This window comes from Salmo trutta, chromosome 37 (genome assembly GCF_901001165.1).
Source record: "Salmo trutta chromosome 37, fSalTru1.1, whole genome shotgun sequence".
NCBI lineage: Eukaryota > Metazoa > Chordata > Actinopteri > Salmoniformes > Salmonidae > Salmo > Salmo trutta.
The window spans coordinates 27718162-27736352 of record NC_042993.1 but is presented as its reverse complement, the minus strand read 5'-3'; the positions used below and the strand labels follow the sequence as shown (position 1 = coordinate 27736352).

Below are 18191 nucleotides of genomic sequence, written 5' to 3'. Positions count from 1 at the left end.
CCATGTTTCCTCCAATGATGGATAAACAATATTTGTATGTCTATGGTTTTCTCTGTTAAGGCACCCAATGGCTCTCTTGGGCCTCACAGTGGCTGATTAAATCAAATCAAATGTTATTTGTCACATGCGCCGAATACAACAGGTGTAGACCTTACAGTGAAATGCTGATTGAGTCTGTAATACCAACATGTTTCAAGCAGACCACCATAGTCCCTGTACCCAAGAACACAAAGGCAACCTGCCTAAATGACTACCGACCCGTAGCGCTCACGTCCGTAGCCATGAAGTGCTTTAAAAGGCTGGTAATGGCTCACATCAACACCATTATCCCAGAAACCCTAGACCCACTCCAATTTGTATTCCGCCCAAACAGATCCACAGATGGTGCAATCTCTATTGCACTCCACACTGCCCTTTCCCACCTGGACAAAAGGAACACTTATGTGAGAATGCTATTCATTGAGTACAGCTCAGCGTTCAACCCCATAGTACCCTCAAAGCTCATCACTAATCTAAGGATCCTGGGACTAAACACCTCCCTCTGCAACTGGATCCTGGACTTCCTGACGTGTCGTCCCCAGGTGGTGAGGGTAGGTAGCAACACATCTGCCACGCTGATCCTCAACACTGGAGCCCCCCAGGGGTGCGTGCTCAGTCCCCTCCTGTATTCCCTGTTCACTCATGACTGCACGGCCAGGCACGACTCCAAAACCATCATTAAGTTTGCTGATGACACAACAGTGGGAGGCCTGATCCCCGACAACAATGAGACAGCCTATAGGGAGGAGGTCGGAGACCTGTGTGGTTTGTGATGCTTGATGCTTTGATGCTCTCATGCATGTTTCAGTGTTACATGTTTTGAAGCGAGCATAGAAGTTATTTAGCTCGTCTGGTAGGCTCGTGTCACTGGGCAGCTCTCAGCTGTGCTTCCCTTTGTAGTCTGTAATAGTTTGCAAGCCCTGCCACATCCGACGAGCGTTGGAGCTATGGTATCACCATTCGATCTTAGTCCTGTACTGATGTTTGATGGTTCGTTGTTGTGTAGACCCCAGATGTGTAGGGCTCTGAGCCTATTCTAACCAAACCAAATAATTCTGAATCTGATCAGTGCTAAATTAGTCCAACTGGAGAGCAGAAAAATGGTGGATGAAAGACGCCAAAGCCAGAGACCACAACCTCAATGAGGAGGGAGAAGGTCACATTTCTGGCTCTGGAGTCAACATGATAAGAAATTGGAGGAAGAAAAATCATCCTAAAAAATTTGATGAAAGATGAATCTTCTTTCAACTAGTATAAACCTCATTTCACAGTGATATAATTTTGCAGTAAAATGTTGCATTTCTGCTGATAATCCAAAGTCTATTTTCCATCCAGGCTCATTAGTATTCTTCAGTGTGGACTATTACATTTAGCTTAGTTTTGCGGGTATTGTGCATGGCTTTGGGCTGAGCATGGACTGTGATCTACAGATTTCACCACCACCAGAATAGACCACCCTAGCAACTCCAGAGCCAAAGTAGGCATACATTTAGAAGTGTTTGCCAATTTAAATGGGACATCTCACAAACGACACCTCTCACAAGCCACTTCAAATGTTGTTTCCGTAACACCAACTCCCTCAGCGACAGAGCACATCACAAAGAAGTTTCTAATGTTAGGTGTTATAAAATGTTGTAAAAGTGACACCTCTTCAATTCACACTCTGTAAAGATAACTGAATAGATCAATGGACACTACTGTGTGGTCCTGTAGTTTACGTTGCTGGAGTGGAGCTCGACCTGCAACTGTAACCAAGGAGACATTAGTTTCAGCTGACTGGAGTTGTTTACAGTAGTTGCCCCAGGCCTCTCCATGGCACTAAGTGGAAACTGTCATCTTTCAAGTGAGACATCGCCCTCCCTATCTCTTTCTTGCCTGAGGCGACCGAGGTGCACCCCCTGAAGACTTCTTCAGCATTTGATAGGTCACATTTTCCTAACTGAACTACAAGGTATTAACAAAATACAGATGCCTATTTGAGAGAGGAAGAGTGTAAGGCAAAAAAGATCATGACACTGCAGAACATTTTCCAAAGGGCTTTCAGTTGGTAAGAAAAAAATAGAAGACCTGTTATGAATGAGGATGTTGGACTAGGTAGACCAATTGTGTTCCCATTTCATTTTGAATGCAATTTGCTGTAACTTGATGACTGAATCAAAATGTGCAGCGTTGTTTAATGGGGTAATTGAAATCTGTCAGACAAAAAAGCTATTGTGTAAGTGTAAATTTGTTTACATCTGAAATACAGGTATTTTGCCAACAGTTAGCCTGCAAAAATCTTTTAATAGAAATTGGCTGCAAAAGTACATTGTGTTTGTGATCCTTCTAGTATTGCACGCAGAGGATTAAAATTCAACACAACACCATTTAGTTTATCAGAATAATGTGTACTATACACTCGCTGTCTCATTAAACACACTCAAAAAATAATTCAGCAGACACACACAAACCACTTCTGTTGGCTGGTGAAGAGAAAATAAACAGGATGGTTGTGGTTTGTAATTGTCAAGCAGCAAAACAATAGCATTAATCAACCTAATATTGCTGAGTGGGACAGGAAAGACAGAAAATAATCAGCAGGGAGCAGCAGTGACTCATACACTCTGAAAGTGCAAAAACACACATTTAAATCTGCTATTTCTACATCCATTTCAAGATATTCAAGATATATACAAATGGATTATTGAAGAATATAACTTATAAATGCCTCAGGAGCTTAGTTCAACTGTCTTACCGCACCAGATTGCAAAATATAAGCATGTAAACAAACTAATCGTAAACAAACACTGCATAGCCTGAAAATATAGTTCAAACTATCATTTTGATCTTATGGATGGTCAATCCTTGCATCCATAGCTCTGTCTATGAATTTGAGAGTGGCTACATATCTCCAGCCCCTTCCCTAAGCTATTTACCAGCTCAGTGGTGGGGTAACTGCTTGGTTAATGTTGGAACTGCAGATTGCTTTATATTTTGGCAAAAAACAATTACATAGATTTTGGGATTGTTGATGGCACTACAAGCTCTTGACCAGTATAGCTGATAGAGATAACATTATAGTCTGGGATTGATTAAAAGAAAAACACTGTATATCTTTTCAGGTGCACAAGGGTCTTTAAGGACAGCAGGGCAGGGGAACGTGAAGTGAAAGAAAAATTTGCTTTGGTTAGGAATTCTCATGAACAATCATCGGACGCAAAGCCAGTTCCTGTCTAGGTAGCTGTCGATATGGAGCATGAAGAGTAAGACAAACATTATAAATAGGATCAGCAGATACACTGCTAACACCAGACGTAAGGTCAGTTTTGCATTTTCTCGCCCTAATGGTGAAGGTTAGAATTGTGGGAGTGTAAGCTGATCCTAGACCGCACTGGTGTCTACTTACTTCTATGGGACTTTCTGTCAGTTTTCATCAGCCAACCATCTTAACTTCCATAAACAAATTCCTATCTCTAGACCAGGGATTCCCAAACACTGAGACACCCCTTCCAGAAAAGTTTGCAGGTTTAAAGCTTATTTCATGCAAATCTACACATTTTGTCAATGGGTGCAGAGAAATTGTTGCAGTTTTAAAGCTCATTGTCTTGCAATGCCATGTCTTACACTTATGTATGTTACTCAAACATTACAACAAAATGGATGGGCAAAAAAATCTAGCAAAAATGTATACTAAAGCCGGACTGAGTTCCTAAAGTTTGCGAACCACTGCTTTAGTCAGCTGAACCACAGCACACACAACTGTCATGAAATGAAATCTAGCTATGGGCCATCTGTTGAAAGTCTTTTTAGAGTATTATTCATACTCAGAAGAGGCCATGCCGCTTACATACCCTCCAGTCTACATCATATCTCACATTGATGCATCGCCATCGCTGCTTCCACTAAATCCCATCCAGTTATGCAAGAAATGTGGAGAAGGAACCAAAAGTATTCACTTTGGTGATCTATTCTTTTAATCCTGGAGGTTGTCCGACCCTGGGCCAAAGCCAAAGCAACCCATCTGGCTTTGATTCCGCACCACATTTGGTTACTTAACTAAAGATAATCATATAATTATTTCCCACAGGCCTACTGCTTAGAATAGAGCCTGTACAAAAAGCCTAATAAGGTAGCCATTCGTATCAGATTTTGTGTTATTAACATCCCCCGCCCCCCCATCTGTCCGTCAAAGTGGTCCGGTCCAATTATCACCTCGTTTGGCAGTTGGTGCTGTGGAGGCCATAGAGCCTTGGCGTTCAGGGTTTGATGAAGGCATTCAAAATGTTCAGTTCAGAGTCTTAGCTACAGTGTGTACCGGTGCGGTTGTACCAAACAACCGCTGTTTCTCTACACATGGCCAGCGATAGGGAGGGAGGGATGGAGCAGAGGGATGGGGATCAAAGGGGAATCAGACTCATAGGAAGGGATTTATTCTTCCACTCCCCTACCCAGATGAAAACAGTTCATGTCTCCTGCACTTCTGAAATGAAACAACCCAACGAGGAGCGAATGAGGTTCAGGGTGCTATTTGCATACAACCGAAAAAGAGACCAACATTTTTCTCTCTCTCTTGTCCCCATAGCTACGCCATTGCCGCGAGGCGAAACTGAACTGTAAGACACAATAACCACTGCTGTGCCGCTGTTTTGGAAAGGAAAATACTTTCTTTTCCATTTTCTTCTAATTTTCGCGTGACGTTTTTTGAATGTGAAAAAAAATGGTGGTCTCATTTTATACAATTTCCGAATACTGCCAGGGGAAATGCTTGGTTTGAATAGACCCACTGTTCTGCTCTGCTTGGATCTGTTCTATGCACAGTCTCACTCCCACTAGGAGTCTGTGATGCTGGCTCCATGAGCTCTACTCTTGTGGCTCTTGGGCACAGTCCAAAATTAAGTTAAGCAGCATTACCCCCTTTCCTCACCTCTGCTCCATGGTGTAGACACATGTACTGTAAACGCACTCTCCGTGACACACATTCTGTATAGTGCAGACAGAAATGTTCACATGCACACACTCACTACCCCTACACGTACATGCATACCCACACCCAAACGCGTGCACATACAAGTAAGCGCAAATGCACACACAGACAGAGACAGATAGACAGACACACAGACACACATTACAGACACACATATTCAAGTTTACCCTCACTGTATACATTTGCATGTAAACTTACTTCCACACACTTAAAAACATCGTTTTGACAGCACCAATCCTTAGACGGGCGACCATCCAGGGGCCAGATTGAGAGGGCAAGTTTTCTATCAACGAGACAGAGGGCTCAAAGGCTCTTAGCCTTCACAGAGTAGCTGTGCCGACGTGACACCATTGTAATCTCGCCAGACACTCTTAAAATCTTTCCTCTCATAAATGGCTTTAAGGTCTGAACGATGAAATAGTATACTCTACATCTGGTTCAATCTAAGGCCAGATATACAGTATTTTACCTCTTTTAATTTGTCTCTATCACATACACATATGCTGGCGCACACACACACACACACACACTGCTTTCTTTTTCAATTACCTCGAAGCAACACCAAATCACGGGCAACACCATGCTAAACTTCCATTCCCATTAACTCTGATTCATAGATCCCATAGCTACATCCCATACCTTTGAGTCATCATGGCCATTTTATATTATATTAATTCAACCACACAGCCAAGCCTTGGTTCTTTATAGACTACCACACACAATCATGCACTGAACCACACACAGTACTCTTTGTCAGCAACATCCCACACATGTAACTACGCACTAACAACATCTGCACTCCACAGCTGAGTCATACTGCTAGCTTAACCATCTGAGTAGAACTGGAAGATCTGGCAATGAAGATGTTGAAGAACACAACACTACATGAATCTGGTCTTCCTCCAGTTTGCATAATGTTAGACTAATGTTACCCCAGTCCCTTGATCCTACTAAAAGACAAGATGTTGCGCAAGTTGGATATCTCTCTGGTTTCACAATCATCTTTATGCAGGCTGATATTTCTTTACACTAGTGATATGGAGAGTTTTACTACCATCACATGCAAAGATGTTTGGCTTTGCATGGGTATGTTGTATTACAGATGTAGGATATTAATTTGATCACCCTTTGCAGGAAAACTTTCATGCGATGCAGGAAATGTAAAGCTTGTATTGTATTTGACGTTTAAAAAGACTTCCGACGTTTGTAATTTCCACTTTGAAATTTCAGACTTGATTTTCCCTTATGAAAAATGTATCAACCCCTACAAAAATGTCCATTAATTATAATCCACATAATAATTCACATTTCCAATTGCTGCAGGATTATTTTCCTGCTGTTGCTAACTGGCTCAAATTAAGATCCTACATCTGTATTATGTGACTGCCCTGGAGATACAGTTGGTGGACTTGTAGATTACAGGCCGGTTCTCATCCATTCTCTCCAGTCTGACTTCCTGAGTCCCAATGCCTGTAGAGATTGCCTCTCCCTATAGAATACTGATTTGGTGCCTCTTTCACACCAGATGAGGAACACATGTCTAGAAATCCGGTCGTTCTCTCTTCCCAGTTCTTTTCTCCCTATCTTTTTATGGAAAAGACAAACAGATGACAGAAAAGAACAAATATATTTTGTGCAGAGGAAGGAGCATTCTCCCATGGTCATTTTAATAGGCTCCTGGACAGAATGAGGCCCATGAACTTAAACTTAAGCAGGTTTTATTGATTTTGGTACAAGGTGCCATGTGAGTGGCAATGGCCTGAAATGGCCTGCTATTAGTATTGCCCTGCTGAGCCTGGTCCTTTAGAATGACAAATGACCTTAAGACTTCCAGTACGGTGGTCCTTGTTGACCTTTTTACGTGCAGTAGTCTGTTGCCACAAGATATTCTCACCAGTATACATTACAAGTTGTCTATTAAAGAGCACTTTTTTCTCTTTCTATAATTTATTCAACCTTTATTTAGCCAGGCGAGTTGGTTAAATACTTTTTTTTTAAGTTAAAGGGATACTTCGGAATTTTGGCAATGAGGCCTTTTATCTAATTCCCCAGAGTCAGATGAACTCGTGGATACCATTTTTATGTCTCTGTGTGCAGTTTGAAGGAAGATGCTACAGCTAGCGCAATTGCTAACTAGCATTAGCACAATGACTGAAAGTCTATGGGTATATGCTAGCATGCTAGTAGATACCCATAGACTTCCCATTTTACGCTAACGGTAGTTAGCATTGGATCGCAAAACTACCTCTAACTTCATACTGGACACAGAGACGTAAAACTCTGGGGAAGTAGACAAAAGGCCTCATTGCCAAAATCCTGAAGTATCTCTTTAAGTCGATCAAAAAGCATTGATGATGTTTGGGTGGTAGATCAACAAGTGAGACGCTTCCAAGAAGGCAGAAGGATGGTGAGAGTGGAATGCTGTGACCCAAAAGGGTAGACAGTTTGTGTGCTATGTCTTTCCATAATTGTAGGTTAGGTGGACAGTGTCATGTGGTGTGAAAGAACAAATTCTTATTTACAATGACAGTATAGCTAAACTGTTCAAGTCTCCTACAACTCAAGCAGGATCCAACACAGATGAGACAACAACATCACTTTCATAACCTGTAATCAAACCCCCTCTGTTTTCTCCAGATTGATCTCTTTTGTTATTCAGTTGGTGTTTGTTACATAAGGGGAACCAGATCCACTTGGGAACACATTGTGCTGCTCCTCTGTATGTCTGATATCAACTACCCCCCTTCTCCTGAACAGTGTGTCCTATCCGCTTACAACCCTACTTTACTATATTTACAGATGATCTTCCTAACATCAAGACCAATAGGCCATGCCAAAGGCCACATGTGTGAATGTGTGTGTTCTATGTGTGTATCAGTGGAGGCTGTTGGGCGGAGCTGTAGGAGGACGGGCTCATTGTAATGGCTGAAATGGAATCAAAGCTGGAATGAAGTCCAACATGGTTTCTATATGTTTGATATCGTTCCACTTATTCCATTCCAGCTAATACAATGAGTATGTCCTCCTATAGCGCCTCCCACCAGCCTCCACTGGTGTGTATGTGTGTGTATGTCTGTTCATATGTGAATGCATGATGCAGCGTGTATGTGTGTGTGCATGTGTGTATGAATGTGTGTATTTGTATCCCATCCTTCCATGCTTATCACCCAGCTTGGCAGCACAAGAGGCTTCTCGACGATTCAATTAAACTAAATCAAGTCCAGACAGCCAGGCAGCAAGAGGGTCCACAACATCCAATGCCAACCAAACTGCTTTATTAATGCCAACCATCAGCAGCTATTTATTAGCTTGGCAAATTTAGCAGTAGAACAGCTCCACTTTAAACCGTAGGAGTCTGGAGCCTATTTGTGACGCAAATGTTCTGCTCACAACTTCTAGGCAGTGTACAGCATCCATATTAGGGTCCCTGTATTGCTTCCAATGTGGGTGATCAAAAGAAGTCAGTTGGAATATTTTGAACATGTAAGTACATCTGTGATAATACTGAGCCAAACACAACAAAATGAGAGAAGTAGGGGGGAAATAGCTAAAGTATGGGGGGTTGCTGACTGCTGATGGCATTTCTATGAAAACACAAGCTTCATCCAATGTATACTTTTCCCAATGTATACTTACTAGTGTATCCTAAAGAAGATGGCCTGCAGTTCTTAGCCCTGTGGGGAAACTTGACTTGTGTCCCCAGGACTCGTCACCTCTGTGGGTTTACAGCCTGCCCTGAAACGGTTTATTTTTAATTAAGTGGGGCCCGCCAACTTGGGGGAGTAAAATGGACCAAGGGGTACTGTCTAGATATGGATGGGATCCATTGACAAGCTTTACTAGGTTGCCATGAGGTTATCTGAGGCACTTTGGTGATTCAATTCTCTACCATTGGATTTGGACTCCACCTCATAGATTTAAAAGCATTGGAATGGTGTGAGCATGGGTTAGAGGGAGTTTCCACCATATTTCCTACACCAATCGCATGCATTTAAATTGACTCAAGAGGGTTAAGGGAGCAGGACATTTTGGAAGCAATTGAGAACATCTGTGTTGTTGATCTTAATACGTATTGATGGTTTAAAGGTGCACTATGCAGAAATCGCTCCTCCATTTCCTGGTTGCTAAAATGTTAATAGTTTGCCTAACTTGAGTTTGTGACAAAACAACCAAATATAGCGTAGAGAATCATTGCACCATCTAAATATATTTTCCATAACCAAACATGTTGTATTTTCAGCTGTTTTAAGCTGGTGTTCAAAACCGAAAGTAAAAAACAAAACTTAAGCACAGGAAGTATAAAAATAGCGCACATCGAACAGATCTACCGCTTCTTAGAATTGCTTTCAATGAGAATGACAGATCTATAACTCACATTTCTATGTGGATTTGGTCACATATTAAGTTACATAATGCATCCCCCCCAAACTATTGAGTCTATTAATGAACCCCAGCATCAATCTAAGTAACATAATAAAGAAATCAAAATCTGTCAGTTTGTACTAGAGACATCTGCATCGAATGCATCTCAATCCTATGGTGGCCTTACCCATCTGCGGTGGAAGGTGGCCAAGCTACAGTGGTGTTTGTCAGACCCTGAGACATCCCAAAAATCGTTTTTCTCACAAAAATGTCTGTAGCGTCTAAACAGTTTGGCCTACTAACTAATATGATTACTCTCTGGAAAGATGAGACTCTCACGAACACAATGGTTTTGCGGTACCAGTTTAAAAAATGAATGGAAGTATGGAGGTAGATTTGTGCCTACCCAATAAAATGGGTTAAATACGTATCTCCTAGAGTTTTAAGAAATGGGCTATAGTAGTAAAGGACCAATTCAATATTTTATCAAATAATGTATTTAAAAAATAAATTATATCTAAAGGGATCCTAAAATTTAAGAGCTATATAAGAAAGATTTCTTTTACACATATTTAACCCCATTTTTTTGGGTCGGCACAGAACCAACTCTATACTTCCATAATTTTTTTTAACTGGTACCGGTCACCTTCAAACGAGTCCCGTGATAGTTGTCGCAGAGCAAAACAGAGACCACCGTCTTGTTCGTGAGAGTCTCATCTTTCCATAGAGACAGACACTTCAAAACCTTACTACATATGATAAAAAATGTTACTGTCTTTTTTGCCATTTATAAATGTGTTATTCAATTCATTTCTATGAGCTATAGTAGTAAAGGCCCCCCCAACGGCTTAGACTTTTAGAGGTTAACGAGAGATCCCCTCAAGATAGAACTGTGGCTAACATAAGCCCTTCATGTTTTGGTTCTTGATTTGAAACAGGCCTTCTGAAGGCTGTAACTTTGGCAAACATGGAGTCCAACTAATATAGACTGAAATCTAAACTGTTATGCTTCGTGAAACAATGAGTTTCAGGCTACTAACAGTCCATCTATTTGCAAAAATGTCTAAAAACATGTTTTCCCCTTGTCATTATGGGGTATTGTGTTTAGATGGGTATGAATTGTCTTTTTTCATTCAGGCTGTAACGCAACAAAATGTGGAATAAGTCAAGGGGTATGAATACTTTCTGAAGGCCCGGTAGTTAATTATAGTTGCCTTGGTGAGTAACCCCCACACATCAGACTTTGCCGGCTTGTTTTCAGCTAGTTGTTCAGCGTTAGTTGATTGCAATATACTGCTGACTGACTGAGAGTGTGTGTGTGTGTGTGTGTGTGTGTGTGTGTGTGTGTGTGTGTGTGTGTGTGTCTTTAAGGAATACCTGGGATAGGATAAAGTAATCCTTCTAACCCCCCCCCCCAAAAAAAAGATATAGATGTACTATTGTAAAGTGGTTGTTCCACTGGATATCATAAGGTGAATGCACCAATATTTGTAAGTCGCTCTGGATAAGAGCGTCTGCTAAATGACGTAAATGTAAATGTAAAAATGTGTGTGTGTGTGTGTCTGTGTGCGTGCGTGCATGTGTGCACAGTGAGATGCCCTGAGCTCTCTATTGTAATGGGGGTGTTGATGTTGTGTTGACACAAACCGACTCATTATGAGATGCACTGAGCTCTCCTTGGCATTCATCGTGTTTCTGTTGTTTTGACAGTGACTGTATCACACATGACCTGTTGACTTGTCTTGAAACCAGATCTGAACTAATGGAGTTAGCTAGCTTCGGCTTTGATAATAGCACTTCCATGTACTGATTAATAATATATTTTTTGCAATTTTGTTTTATTAAGTTGTTTGTTTCAATGGTTTAACGTAAATTACAGAAGGTCCACAGGTCCAGTACATTTCCAACCTGTATATCTCTCTGATAGATTTTGTGCTGTTTGTTTTGCTTAACAGTGAACTTTCCAACTACCGTTATCAGGACCGCTGGTTTCCCAACTCTACTGCTGGGAAGTAACACACCCCCCCCGGGGGAGTCACCCCTGGAAATCCTTCCACAGAATGAGCTAACACTAGACAGGATAAAAGCCAGGGTTGGAGAGTGAAGGCACTATTACAGACCCAAAATCAGTGGTGGAGATGTGGGTCGGCAACTTGCTGTGTCTGGCCGCTCTGGCTGTAGCCCTCTCCTTACCTACCTTATCTGATGGAGCTGCTCTACAAGTGTTGTCAGCTCCTAACCTGCTTCGTGTGGGCAGTAATGAGAACATCTTTGTGGAGTCTCAAGACCATACAGGAGGTCCCCTGGATGTTAAGATCATGGTGAAAAACCACCCTACGCAGAGCAAAGAGCTGGTCTCTAAATCAGTGGTTCTGAATCAAGCAAACAACTTCCAGGCTATGACACAACTGGTCATCCCAGAGGGGGAACACTTTGTGGATGACCCCAAGCAGAAGCAGTATGTGGTCCTGCAGGCCCAGTTCCCTGACCGCCTCCTGGAGAAGGTTGTCCTGGTCTCCTTCCAGTCTGGATACATCTTCATCCAGACTGACAAGACCATTTACACACCGGCCAGCACCGTCTACTACAGAGTGTTCTCTATGACTCCTGGCCTGGAGCCTCTGACCAGGGAGATATTTCAGGACAAAGAAGTTGCCAAAAACAAAGAGATCGCAGTCTCTGTGGAGATCATGACTCCTGAAAACATCACTATCTTCAGGGAGATCATCAACCCAGATAAGGGAGTCAAATCTGGACAGTTCATTCTCCCTGCGATCGTCAGTTTCGGGACATGGCATGTGGTCACGAGGTTCCAGAGCACTCCTCAGATGACCTTCTCATCTGACTTTGAGGTCAAGGAGTATGTTCTGCCCAGCTTCGAGGTTAGTCTGACCCCAGGTAAAGCCTTCTTCTACATCGATGACAAAGACCTGACCGTTGACATCACTGCCAGGTATCTATACGGTAAGGAAGTGACAGGGACAGGTTATGTGGTGTTTGGTGTCATCACAACAGAGAACGAAAAAAAGAGCTTCCCCGCCTCTCTGCAGAGAGTAGAGATCCGCGAAGGTAAAGGAGTGGCTTGTCTGAAAAAGGAACACATCACACAGACTTTCCCCAACATCAATGATCTGGTCAAACAGTCCATCTTCATATCAGTCAGCGTGTTAACAGAGGGTGGGGGTGAGATGGTAGAGGCAGAGAAGAGAGGGATCCAGATCGTCACTTCGCCATACACCATCCTCTTCAAGAGAACTCCCAAATACTTCAAACCTGGCATGCCCTTTGATGTCTCGGTTTACATTACGAATCCCGACAACTCTCCAGCCAATGGAGTGGAGATTGAGGTGGCTCCAGATAATGCTAAAGGGGTGACCAGGGCTAATGGCTTTGCCAAAGTTACACTTAACACTGTGGCATCAGCCAAAGAACTGCCAATCACTGTGAAGACCAAGGACCCGGATATCCTCCACACCAGACAGGCGGAGGCCACCATGAAGGCTCTCCCCTACAGGACTTCCACCGGGAACTTCCTCCATGTTGGGGTTGACTCTAATGAGCTGAAAATAGGAGACCCCATTAAGATCAATCTGAACCTGGGACCCCTCGCCATACAAAACCATGACCTTACATACATGTTCCTGAGTAGAGGTCAGCTGGTGAAAGTGGGCAGATTCAGAAGACAGGGCAATGCACTGGTGACACTGTCAGTGCCCGTCTCCAAGGAAATGCTTCCGTCGTTCCGCATCATAGCGTACTACCATGTGGGAACAGATGACCTGGTGGCAGACTCTGTCTGGGTTGACGTCAAGGTCTCCTGCATGGGCTCACTGAAAGTGACGTCGACCAGGCCCAAGGCATCCTATGAGCCTCGTAAGGCTTTCAGTCTGACCATCACTGGAGACCCGGGAGCTAAAGTAGGACTGGTGGCTGTAGACAAGGGAGTCTACGTTCTCAACAACAAACACCGTCTCACACAGACCAAGATCTGGGACACCATAGAGAAGCATGATACAGGCTGTACAGCTGGAGGGGGAGCAGACAATATGGGGGTGTTCTACGATGCTGGTCTGGTATTTGAGACCAACACCGCTAAAGGGACTGTGATCAGAACAGACCCTGGCTGTCCTGTTAGTTCCAGGCGGAGACGAGCAGTGACCATCAGTGACGTCATCACTACTATGGCCAGTAAGTACAATGGTCTGGCCAAGGAGTGTTGTGTGGATGGGATGAGGGACAACACCATGGGGTACACGTGTGACAGACGGGCCCAGTACATCATAGATGGGGATGTCTGCATCCAAGCCTTCCTTGTCTGCTGCAATGAGATGGCCACAAAAAAGGATGAATTCAAACAGGATGCACTGCTGCTCTCACGCAGTGAGGAGGAGGATGATGATGCTTTCATGCGGTCTGAAGACATTGTGTCTCGTAGTCAGTTCCCTGAGAGCTGGATGTGGGAAGACACCAATCTTCCTGAATGCCCCGCCCAAGATAAGCACTGTGAGACCACGTCTATAATAAAGAACAACTTCCTGAAAGATTCCATCACAACCTGGCAGATAACAGCCATCAGCCTGTCTAGAACACATAGTATCTGTGTGGCAGATCCATTTGAGATGATAGTTCTAAAGGAGTTCTTCATTGACCTAAAGCTACCCTACTCAGCTGTCCGCAACGAACAGCTGGAGGTCAAAGCAATCCTCCACAACTACAGCGAAGACCCCATCACTGTGCGTGTTGAGCTGATGGAGAATGGCGAGGTGTGCAGCTCGGCAAGCAAGAAGGGTAAGTACAAGCAGGAAGTGAACATGGACCCCATGTCCACCCGGGTTGTCCCTTATGTCATCATCCCTATGAAGCTGGGTCTGCACTCCATTGAGGTCAAGGCATCTGTGAAAAACTCTGGCAGCAATGACGGGGTGAAGAGAGATCTGCGCGTTGTGGCTGAGGGAGTGCTGGTCAAGAAGGAAAACAACGTACTCCTGAACCCGGTTAAACATGGTGGTGAGCAGACGGCACACATACCCAGTGGAGTGCCCCGGAACCAGGTGCCAAACTCTGATGCTGACACACTGATCAGTGTGACAGGTGGAGAGCAGACCAGTGTGCTGGTGGAGCAGGCCATCAGTGGAGACTCTCTGGGCAATCTGATAGTTCAGCCAGTCGGATGTGGGGAACAGAACATGATCTACATGACCCTGCCTGTCATTGCTACACACTACCTGGACAACACCAAAAAGTGGGAGGATATTGGCCTGGACAGACGGAACACAGCCATCAAGTACATCAACACTGGTTACCAACGTGAGCTGGCCTACCGTAAAGAAGATGGCTCCTACGCTGCCTGGATCCACACAAAGAGCAGCACCTGGCTGACAGCGTACGTAGTCAAGGTGTTTGCCATGTCCAGTACATTGATCAGTGTTCAGGAAAAAGTGCTGTGTAGTGCTGTCAAGTGGCTGATCCTGAACACACAACAGCCAGACGGCATCTTCAATGAGTTTGCTCCTGTCTATCACTCAGAGATGACGGGTAACGTGAGGGGGTCGGACAGTGACGCATCTATGACAGCCTTTGTTCTCATCGCCATGCAGGAAGCAAGCTCACTGTGTGAGCAGTCTGTCAACAGCCTACCAGGCAGTATGGATAAGGCAGTAGTGTACCTCGAGAAGCGTCTTCCCCACCTCACGAACCCCTATGCTGTAGCTATGACTTCCTATGCTCTGGCCAATGCAGGGAAACTCAAAAAGGAGACCCTACTGAAGTTCGCCTCTCCACAGCTGGACCACTGGCCAGTCCCAGGTGGTCACCAGTACACGCTGGAGGCCACATCGTATGCCCTGCTTGCCCTAGTCAAGGTGAAGGCCTTCGAAGAGGCCGGCCCAATAGTCAGGTGGCTTAACAAGCAGAAGAAAGTGGGAGGGGGATACGGATCTACACAGTCCACCATCATGGTGTTCCAGGCTGTGGCTGAGTATTGGAGCCACGTTAAGGACCTGAAAGACATTGACTTGAACATCAACCTAGAGGTGGCCGGCAGGGCATCAGTCACCAAGTGGTCCATAAACAACAAGAACCAGTTCCACACTCGTACAGACAAGGTCAACTCCATAGACAAGGACTTGACAGTAAAAGCCTCAGGAAATGGTGAGGCGACCTTGTCGGTGGTGACACTATACTATGCCCTGCCAGAGGAGAAGGACAGTGACTGTGAAAGCTTTGACCTCTCTGTCACCCTCACTAAGATGGACAAAACAAGCCATGAGGATGCTAAAGAGTCGTTTATGCTCACTATTGAGGTGTTGTATCGTAACTCAGAGAGAGATGCGACCATGTCTATCCTGGACATCGGCTTGCTGACCGGCTTCATCGTAGACACAGATGATCTGAAAAAGTTGTCCAAGGGGAGGGAGCGCTACATAGAGAAGTTTGAGATGGACAAAGTCCTGTCTGAAAGAGGATCTCTCATCCTCTATCTGGACAAGGTGTCCCATAAGCTGGCAGACAGAATATCCTTTAAGATTCACAGAGTACAGGAAGTAGGAGTTCTACAGCCTGCTGCCATCTCTGTATACGAATACTACAACCAAAAGCACTGTGTGAAGTTCTACCACCCAGAGAGGGAGGGTGGTACTCTGAGCAGACTGTGTCTTGGAGACGTGTGCACGTGTGCTGAAGAGAGCTGCAGTATGCAGAAGAAAGATGAGCCAGATGTCAACCGCATAGACAAAGCCTGCGGTGCGGGACTGGATTACGTTTACAAAGCTACGGTGGTGGACTCTAAGCTGACGACACACACAGATACTTACACCATGAAGATCGATGACGTCGTCAAGCCAGGTACTGATGAGGTAATAGTGGGAAGGAATCGTGACTTCATGGCACTATCTTACTGCAGAGAGGCTCTGGGTCTAAAGCAAGGGAAAACATACATGATTATGGGGAAGTCTGAAGACCTGCACAGAGTGGAGGAAAAAGGACTGTTGCAGTACAAGTATGTCATAGGAGAACAGACATGGATAGAGTACTGGCCCTCACAACAAGAGTGCACGTCCAGAGACTACAGAATAGTCTGTCTGGGCATCGACGAGTTCATTAACCAGATCACAACTTTCGGCTGCCCTGTTTAGTTTCTCTTCTTGTTTTGTTAAATTTAAATTTTTGTAACATTTCAATCCAGGTTGCATGCCCTGTCATAACTCATTGTAACCTAGAGAGTGTATGGCAATGAGTTTGACCACTTGGAATATATTCTGAAACTGACCAGTAAATTAAGTACACTGCAAAATAAAGCTGTTTGGGAAAGAAAAGGTTTTTCTTAAAAGTTAACCTATGATGATGACCACTGCAAATGGCACACTTACACATACATTTATATGTGCCATTTGCCGTCATCATCGTCATAGACTACTATGCCATAGTTACATTTTATATGCCTTTATTTTAGCACTAAAATAACCCCTGCCTGCTGTAATAAACACGAAAGAAATGCATTAAAAAATGTCTTGTCTCATTCCTTTGTGTGCGTACCACCAGTCATTTTGTGGATTTAATTGTTTATTGGTTTTAAACACCAATCAAAGACTACTTCAGTTTAAGGTTGAGTGGGATGATAACTGTTTTTGTTCTCATTCTGGTCCATATGGTAAATCAGTACAGTGCATCTTTCAAATCAAATCAAATCAAATGTATTTATGTAGCCCTTCTTACATCAGCTGATATCTCAAAGTGCTGTACAGAAACCCAACCTAAAACCCCAAACAGCAAGCAATGCAGGTGTAGAAGCACGGTGGCTAGGAAAAACTCCCTAGAAAGACCAAAACCTAGGAAGAAACCTAGAGAGGAACCAGGCTATGAGGGGTGGCCAGTCCTCTTCTGGCTGTGCTGGGTGGAGATTATAACAGAACATGGCAAAGATGTTAAAATGTTCATAAATGACCAGCATGGTCAAATAATAATAATCACAGTAGTTGTCGACAGTGCAACAAGTCAGCACCTCAAGAGTAAATGTCAGTTGGCTTTTCATAGCCGATCATTGAGAGTATCTCTACCGCTCCTGCTGTCTCTAGAGAGTTGAAAACAGCAGGTCTGGGACAGGTAGCACGTCCGGTGAACAGGTCAGGGTTCCATAGCCGCAGGCAGAACAGTTGAAACTGGAGCAGCAGCACGGCCAAGTGGACTGGGGACAGCAAGGAGTCATCATGTCGGGTAGTCCTGAGGCATGGTCCTAGGGCTCAGGTCCTCCGAGAGAGAAAGAAAGAGAGAAAGAGAGAATTAGAGAGAGCGTACTTAACTTCACACAGGACACCGGATAAGACAGGAGAAATACTCCAGATATAACAGACTGACCCTAGCCCCCCAACACATAAACTACTGCAGCATAAATACTGGGGGCTGAGAGAGGAGGGGTCAGGAGACACTGTGGCCCCATCCGATGATACCCCCGGACAGGGCCAAACAGGAAGGATATAACCCCACCCACTTTGCCAAAACACAGCCCCCACACCACTAGAGGGATATCTTCAACCACCAACTTACCATCCTGAGACAAGGCCAAGTATAGCCCACAAAGATCTCCGCCATGGCACAACCCAAGGGGGGGCGCCTACCCAGACAGGAAGACCAGGTCAGTGACTCAACCCACTCAACTGACGCATCCCTCCTAGGGACGGCATGGAAGAACACCAATAAGCCAGTGACTCAGCCCCTGTAATAGGGTTAGATGCAGAGAATCCCAGTGGAGAGAGGGGAACTGGCCAGGCAGAGACAGCAAGGGCGGTTCGTTGCTCCAAAGCCTTTCCTTTCACCTTCACACTCCTGGGCC

General features: G+C 44.3%; 1 protein-coding gene across 1 annotated transcript; it reads left to right on the top strand.

Moving 5' to 3' along the window:
• The first annotated feature begins 11465 nt into the window (after positions 1–11465).
• Positions 11466–16882, top strand: LOC115177199 (complement C3-like). Its single transcript, XM_029737773.1, has one exon. The coding sequence runs from the start codon at positions 11503–11505 to the stop codon at positions 16495–16497; it is 4995 nt and encodes a 1664-aa protein (XP_029593633.1). The 5' UTR covers positions 11466–11502; the 3' UTR covers positions 16498–16882.
• Positions 16883–18191: the final 1309 nt, after the last annotated feature.

Bases quoted from the DNA above. Each gene is read 5' to 3' on its own strand.
- LOC115177199 (XM_029737773.1), top strand. From the start codon at position 11,503: ATGTGGGTCGGCAACTTGCTGTGTCTGGCCGCTCTGGCTGTAGCCCTC.